Raw genomic sequence first — 8,079 nt, forward strand, 5'->3', positions numbered from 1 at the left:
ATATATATCCACACAGACAATCCATCCAATCAGACTCAAGAGATCTGTGGACAAATGCTTGTCACTAATTTCAGATTTTTATCATTTGGCATAAGAAATCCCATTAAAATAAACATTTAAAACATTTACGGTTGTAACATAAAAGAACGTGAAAACATTTTGAATGGCAGTGTAGCATCCCTAAATATTGGTGGCCATCTTAACGCGTTTAATAATGTGGCCTGACTGTTATTTACACTTTAATGCATGACGGAGAGGAGATTGACTGAAAACTTGATTTGCATTATTTTGTGTTTGTGCTCAAACACATTTGCACTCTTTCAAACCACAAATGGGTTTTGCACACCAGTATATTGCTAGTTGAGTGTCATATTTTACTTGTTGCTGTAACAGCGATGCTGTTCGGATTATGTATCTTTTAGGTATAAAATCTCATCAGTTATTTATAATGCCTTTTTTTTATATTTTTCTTCCATTTTTGTACTGAAACAGTATATTAGAAACTGGATTTTTCATTTAAAAACTGTGTTTTGATAAAACCTCTCAATGCAGTTTTTTATGAACTAAATATTTTATCGCTCTACTTTCAGGATTTCAGTTTTCAAAAGAAATTCTATTCACAAAAACAGTTCAGCACCAGCTTAGACAGAGGAATGGGGTGACTTCTATATCGTTTGGTGAGCATTTGGTAAATACAAGAAAGGATCTCGAAGGAGCCGTCACATCTACAAACATGGCTTTAAACTGCGGGCCGTTTTGTAACCTGTATGAGACTTTTATTTCCACCTTGTTGACATTTGCAGTCTGAGAGTTTTACTGTTCAACACTGAGTGGAACAGAAGCAGAGAGGAAGTTCAGACAGGAAGGAAAAGTAGCGTAACATAATTATGTCCTGAGGAATGTTTCTCCTTTACATCCTAATAGCATTTCAATTGGTCTTCTTCTGTAGGAAGTTTGAAAAATGTGAACAAATGTTAGAAAAGCAAAACATTCAAGAAATCAGATACTCCAAAAAACCAGTAATGTTTATCTCAAACACGCTGACAGGCAACACTTTTTTCTTTAAGCTGACTCAAAGGAGTGGGCATTGATTTAATATTTGCCAGACTTTGCTTTCATGTCATGATTTATTTCCTTGTGAGGAGTGTTACTTGTTTCAACTGTATCTCCACCACTTCCTCTATGCCGAACACTGTAGGGATGCATGATATACAGGAATTAATGTTGATATTGGTCGATATTAGTCATTTCTTTTAACATATCAGTTTCGGTTTGATAAGTAAAACTGGGCCGATTAAAAAACAACAACACAGAATTCATTTAATTTCATGTTGCTACCATTTGTGCTCCAGGCAGGGCTACAGGGGGGTGGGGAAGGGGTGTTGGTCGACCATATATGGTTTTTGTTGGGTCATGTGACAGTGATAATGGAGGTGCTTAAATAAAGTAGAGAAGCAATGTTGATGGTGTGGTTTTTTTTCTGTGTTGAAACTTTAGGGAAATATGTAATGTATATAATACAGTAGAGTAAACAAATATCAGAATTGTTAATATCAGATATCGATAGTGGACCAAATTTTTATATTGGTGCATTCTTATAAAAAATTATCTCCACTCCTTGGTTAAATTTCACAAACCACATCCCTGGTTGCGCCACCACAGGCGGGGTTGGTAAATATACAAAAGATTTTTGAGGTGGCCTTGTCAAAGTCTGGGACAAAATCCAATGAAAATGCTGTGGAATGACTTTAGTGTGCTCAGATTCAAATAATTCTGCATAGAACAGGTAGCTCTATTTTCACACGTTGATGTGGATGACATTTTTCTGTCATAAATCGTCATTTGAAAACTTAATTCTGTGTTTCCTAAAGTTGTTTTTGTGTGATATTAAAATTTGGATGACAATTTGAAACATTTTAGTGCAAAGAAGAAGAAATCTGTAAATGTGTTAATTGGATCTTGGTTTTTCCATCTCTTTGGTTTGTGAATTAACCAGTAATTAAATACTGAACCGATTAACCCTTGTTCGTTTACACTTCTCAGTCCATCTGTTGCAGTCTTTGCTCCATGAGTCCAGGGTTGCTTGATATCAAAAAACTGTACGCATTGTGTTCTCTGGTGGTTCTGATCCTACTGCTATATAAATAAAACTTCTTCTTCTTCTACCCTTGAGATGACTTATTGCTAAAAAGTTTGTGTTCCGGCTATCTTCATTCACTCTCTCTCATCTGACTAGGTGCACAGATTTGTCCCATCTGGCTACAACAGAGCGGCTGCCAGAATGGGCGTCACGAACTGGAAGCCTGTCACATTGGCATGTTTTGTCATTCACAGCGTTCTTCCATTCTGTCTCGTCTGACTGCTCCTTTGAGAATGGTTCTGTTGTTATAGCACTCCAACTTATATTTCTACAGGTTGTACCCCCAAACTCACAGTGAGCAGGTTGAGCAGGTCGGGGTTGGACTCGATGTTCGGCGGAGTGGTCTGGATCAGGGTCAGCTCCTGCAGGATGGCGTAGAGCTGCTGGGTTTTGGCCAGGTTCACGCGCGTCTTCTCCTTGTCGGCCCAGTCGGACAGCGCCACGTGCACGGCTATCAGGTCCTTCAGGTGCACGCCGAGGATGGGGAAGCGGAAGCCCGAGCACTCGGAGAAGCGCTTGCGGTACTGGCTGTAGTTTCCGCATGACGTCACCAGTTCGATGAGGTTGTTAAAAACCTGCAGGTGAGCAAAGGAAGGGTTGATTTTTAGAGTCTGGTTCATAAGACTCCCAAATGTTTAGCAAAACTACTGTTACTCCAGATGGACTTATGTAAGAGTAGAAACTGTACATCCACCCAACTGTTCTGATCAACTCTCTAGTTATGTGGCTCAAATTCATACTTCTAAAAAGACACAGCGTGGGAGTAATGGGCAACGACAAGCAGCTCTGCAACTCTCACAGAAGAGAGGTGGGCTGCCGAATCAAGATTCAATGTTTAGCTAAGTGGACCGACATGCTGACCACTGCGGACTGGTGTCTGAAAGCGAACACCAGAAATGGAGCTGGGCGACGGCGTAGAGGGCAGGGGTCGCTGCTGCACCTTGTTGGTCTCGGCGCTGATGTGGCTCTGGGTGTCTTTGAGACGGGAGATGGAGCTGTTGCTGAGGCCGCCCACCACCGCCATCAGGGTGTTGAAGTTCTGCAGCTGAAGCAGCTTCTGTCATGGAAAAGAGAAGAACAGTTTAATACACATGTTTATGTAAGCTGTATTAAAACCACAGCCTTTTTGCACTGTATGGGGACAAAATCAGACATCAGACAAAACTTTTTTCCCTGTTTTAAGAAGGTTACCAAAGTTATTACTGTTTGATGAATGAGAGAAATTTTGTTACTTTCTTAAGGGTTAAATTTACTTTTAAAATGTATGACTTAAGTCAAATCTTCTCAGCATTTTCACAGAGCTTGTAACAACAGTTTGCTGGAATTCTGGTCTTTTCTTCCTGGCACAACTTGCCTAACTGGGTCACATTTGTAGATGAACACCTGCCTATTTGCAGTTCATTTATCACAGACTGCTTCTGTGGAGTATTCTAGTGAATTTAACTCCAAATTATCCACAGAAAATTTGCTTATTTGTGGATTTTTTTCATAAAGCATATAAAAATATTTAGGGGTGCACCGATTGCAGCTTTGTGGCCTGATACCAATTGACTGATACTGATTTTTTTTGTCTCAAATTTTGCTAAATATTCTAACAAAGTCATTAACTATAGCTGAAACATACCACAAATGCCACATGGCCATCTTCCTCCACTCGCTCTCCCTAAGCAAATAATATCAAGATGGAAATAACTGTCACTTTTTAGTATCAGTTTAATTAATCGAACCAATACTGATGTGTTAAAAAATGACTAATATTGGCCGATACAGATGTTAGTACCGAAATATCATCCATCCCTAAATATAATGTAATGAAATACCAAGGAAAATATGGCACCACCAACAGAAAACAAACATGACACATAACCATCATTAGATGTGTTTCCATTATAAATGTGCGCAAAATATTCCACTAACATAAAAAAAACACAATTTTGTAATTATGGTATTTCCACTAAATAATAAAACATAATTAAAATAATGTTATTAAAAACACCAGCTACGTTATAATCCTCCAACTACTTCCTGCTGTTTTCTCATTCATGGTTTGCAACAGTAGCAACTCAGTAGCGACATAGTGTTTCCATTGGAGTTTTGCAAAATAAACTAATTTTGATACGAAAAAAAAACAATACATCATCCGAGCACAAAAACGTTTTATCAATTCTTTTTTTAAAATTGGCGTGTTTCTATTAAGCAGATTTATTTTCCTAATTGCAATAATTTGCACAATTCTATAGTTAACCTAAACCAGCAACTGACTGGTGAAAGTGTGAGGAAATTAACACTGATTAAAAGTTTCACAGTCTTTACAAACCTCCTGTACATTTAAGTCAATTGTTGCTTTTCTCTAGGCTAAAGCACCTCTTCAGTTAAACTTGTAAATATTCTCACGCAGATGCAAAGCAACTATTTGGTTACTACTGACGCTCACTGATAATTCTCCTTCTGCAGCTTGTGCATGTCAACTCAGGTCAGTCAGTTGTTGGCCACACTGCTGGCTGAGGCTTTTGAAAACTAAAACTACATCGATTCAATTTCTGAGCTCTTGTTTTAATAACTTGTGTTTTGGATTTTCTGTGTGGGGGATAAAAAGAGTAAGAATTAATGTCGATGCATCAAGGATTATCCCATGTTCCGTTTTTTCCTGTGCAAAGGTCTCAACTATGTTTTTGTGAAAATGAGTCTTGCGCACGCAGTGATAAAACTGAAGCTCAATGCATTCAGAGGCAGCACAGACAGCAGCCTTAAAGCTCTTGACATTTCTGCAGCTTCCCCCAGCATGCACTGGTTGTGTCCCATTACAGCCTCCTATGGGGAGCACATCTCCAATTCCTCATATTCTCCTTCATTGCAAACCAGCATCATTAGTTCACCTGCTGCTTTCGTCCAATTTATTTCCCTTAATGCTCTGTGGGAATTCGCCCTTCTGCCTTTGTTGATGAAGACTACACGTCTCCCCGCTCCTCGCCCCGCTCTGCTTAGCTGTGCGTCCGTTTTCACGGCCCTCACGTTGGATCCAGATACAACCGGCGCTCTGCCTGGGCGCTGCTCGGCGGATCGATCCCTGAGGGTGTGTGAGCTGGATCAAATGGTCCCCTGCGGCAGGCCTCCCATGCAGCAGCGACCCCATTGATTTCCAGTGAGATGCCAGCAGGATGAAGGGCAGCGAGGAGCCCCGCAGAGGGCTGTTCATTAAGAGTTAGCCCAACTTTAGCACACAGAGGAAAGGCATTCACTAAAACGGATTCATGTTCTGCTGTGCGTCTGAGCTGAATGTGTAATTTCTTAATAAATCCATTTAAACGAGCACCACCTTCTCCTGAAAGGACCTGGCAAGACAACTTGACTGACAGATTGATAAGCTACAGCTGCTACCGGGTTTTACAAAACAATACATTTTATCTGAGGTTTTTCACATTTTTGAAACATGTTAGAATCACAAATTTATATGTATTTTATTGAGACAGACGGCAGCTTAATTTTGGAATAAAAGATGTTTTTATAAACAGCTCTGGAAAAACTTAAGAGACCACTGAAAATGATCAGTTACTTTTTGTAATTATATGTGTGAGTAAAATAAAACATTTAGTATTCATTTGCAGAAAATGAGAAATGGTACAAATAACTAAAAAGTTGCAGTTCTTTCAGACCTCAAATACTTTGAGCTTTGCAGCTAAGCAGAGGAATGTATGTACTTTGTCTGTAGTAAGCATTTTTCCAAATGTTATACAAGTATAGCATGTCCAAAAGAAAATAAACTAAAACAGGTCCTGTGGGTTAAGCACAACCCACATATGGAGGCCTTAGTCCTCAACGTGGCCATCGCAGGTTTGAATCCTGGCCTGGTGACTTTTGCCGCATGTCTCCCCCCCTCTATCAAATAAAGGCCACAAGAGCCAATAAAACCTTTAAAATATACATATACTAAAATAAAATAAATGCTAGGTCTCCTATAACAAGTTGTGCATTTAGATAATATTAGCATGGGTGATTGTAAAAGAAATACAGTTCATAAATATAATTAATCTAATAAAAGGGGAAATCCTAACATTGTGGTACTTCACAGGTCTTGCTGGGAAAACGCTCAAACCTTTTAATCCTGTGGCATGTCAGCGTGCTAAAACGTAAAGCGGCGTACTGACAGTGTTCTACTGAAAGCTAAGCTCAGCTCCAGCTGCCGTGCTCTTTTAATGATGACTACTGACGAGGAGTCAGCAGATCAAAGTTATTCCAACTAATCCTGGAGAGAAAAGTCCGTCAAAACCGACGTGGGCCGGCGTGTTGCCACCAGAACAAAATGTCACCAAAACCAATTCCAGCTCTTCTCTGAACCACGGCGGCGGATTGAGCAGTCAAACTCCTTTGCTCTCCGAAAGGTCAGAGAAAAGAAAATGTCACCCGTGACGAGCAGAAAATAGTTTCTGTCTCTCCAGCAGCTCTGGTCAATACCAGCAGCTGTCCTCTCTCTGCCCCGCAGAGACACAGCTTCATAAAACACCAGAAACAAGACGGCCGACTCATAATCAATGTGACTGAAACACTAAGGAGCGCTCTGCTGGACTCCCTCGACAAGAGCCCTAGGTAGGCAGCGATGTGTTCTGACAGAGAGACGTAAGGAACCCCGCCGAGAGCCGGCGGAATAAACCACGGCTGACTGCTGTCTGTACTGTAGATACAGAGGAGATCAAACCCAGAGAGCAGAGTGGAGTGGAGAGCTTTCATAACGACGGGAACAATCCACAAGCCCCGCTGTCGGTAAGTAACGATGCGTCCTCGGAGCGCTGCAGCCTATTAAGATGGAAATACATCTGCGCTTTCTCTGCTTCACCGAGGTTTCATCTTCACAGTGGAGATGAAGAAGATTGTCACATAAGAGAGGGGAAACAAATTACAACCCATCTGGCACACTGCAGCAAATGATCAGATCAAGCAGAAATGAAAGCAATTACAGTAAAACCCGGGATGCCACTTACAGGGAGATTTCTTCAGTCAGAGGAAAATCAGGTCAGCCACAAATGAGGCTTTTATTGGGATTTGGGATTGTTTTAGGATCAGGGATGGAGAAACTTTTCAGTAAATGAGTCAATGAGTGTGGGAATCAATAAGGATGACCAAAGTTTACAATTTGCTATCCGGGTGGTTTCTGAGCAAGAAGTTAACGTGTGAAAAGTGTGAGTGAGACGTTTACGGTTTAAAAATAAAATCTGATATTTTTAAATACCAAATCCCATTTCAAGCATTTTTTTTCTCTTCCTTCTTTTCTTTTCTAAAAAAATAAACTATACATATACAAGAACTGGCTTTTGTTTTAGTCAATCCTCCTAAGAGTCGACCAGAGTTCAAAGTTCAACTAAAGACAAGCTATGAAACATCCTTCTAAAACAAGATGGCGGGCCCAGGCGAGCTGACATCACTCATCCCAAAAAGTCTAAACTTCATAAACAGACAATTCTATCGATAAAATTGATCTGTCACCCAGCCAACAACCAAATTAAACAAAAACAAGCCATAAAACAGGTGAATAGCAGCTGAATCTAAAGGCAATTAGAAAAAAATACACCGTTGCTTTAAATTGGCATGTCTCTGTTTCTGGTGCTCCAACAGGGCAAAGGCGACAAATAACCTAAAAATGTTGAAATTTTTCAAAAATGTTATCTCAGTCTTAACGAGAAATCCTGAACACATATTCATATGTGAGAATGGCCTAGTCAAATCCAGCCTAAAGCTAATTGAAAATCTGACAAGACCTATACAGTTGAAACCAGAAGTTTGACTTTATTTCTCTGTGTGTGAATTTAATTCAGACCAAACTTCTCTAGTTTCAGGTCAGTTCAAATCACCAACATTATTTCTATTTGCTAAAAACCAGAAAACTGAGAATATGTTATTAAATTTTTCAAAATCATACGTTTTTGTATATGTATAACCTATATATA

General features: G+C 39.8%; 1 protein-coding gene and 1 long non-coding RNA gene across 3 annotated transcripts in view; one reads left to right on the forward strand and one right to left on the reverse strand.

Annotated features, from left to right (window-relative positions):
* LOC103480179 (RAS guanyl-releasing protein 2) overlaps positions 1-8,079 on the reverse strand; it is a 63,066-nt gene that overhangs the window by 30,078 nt on the left and 24,909 nt on the right. For both annotated transcript variants that reach the window (XM_008435049.2, XM_008435050.2), the window contains exons 8-9: positions 3,081-3,197; positions 2,434-2,715 (exon numbers count right to left, since the gene is read on the reverse strand). In XM_008435049.2, the coding sequence (XP_008433271.1) occupies positions 2,434-2,715; positions 3,081-3,197 (399 nt within the window). The remainder of the gene's footprint in view (positions 1-2,433; positions 2,716-3,080; positions 3,198-8,079) is intronic.
* Positions 6,656-8,079, forward strand: part of LOC108167223 (uncharacterized) — a 1,910-nt gene continuing 486 nt past the window's right edge. Inside the window, exons 1-2 of the long non-coding RNA XR_001777592.1 lie at positions 6,656-6,724; positions 6,816-6,898. This is a non-coding gene — a long non-coding RNA (uncharacterized LOC108167223). The remainder of the gene's footprint in view (positions 6,725-6,815; positions 6,899-8,079) is intronic.

Source organism: Poecilia reticulata, linkage group LG18 (genome assembly GCF_000633615.1).
Source record: "Poecilia reticulata strain Guanapo linkage group LG18, Guppy_female_1.0+MT, whole genome shotgun sequence".
Lineage (NCBI taxonomy): Eukaryota > Metazoa > Chordata > Actinopteri > Cyprinodontiformes > Poeciliidae > Poecilia > Poecilia reticulata.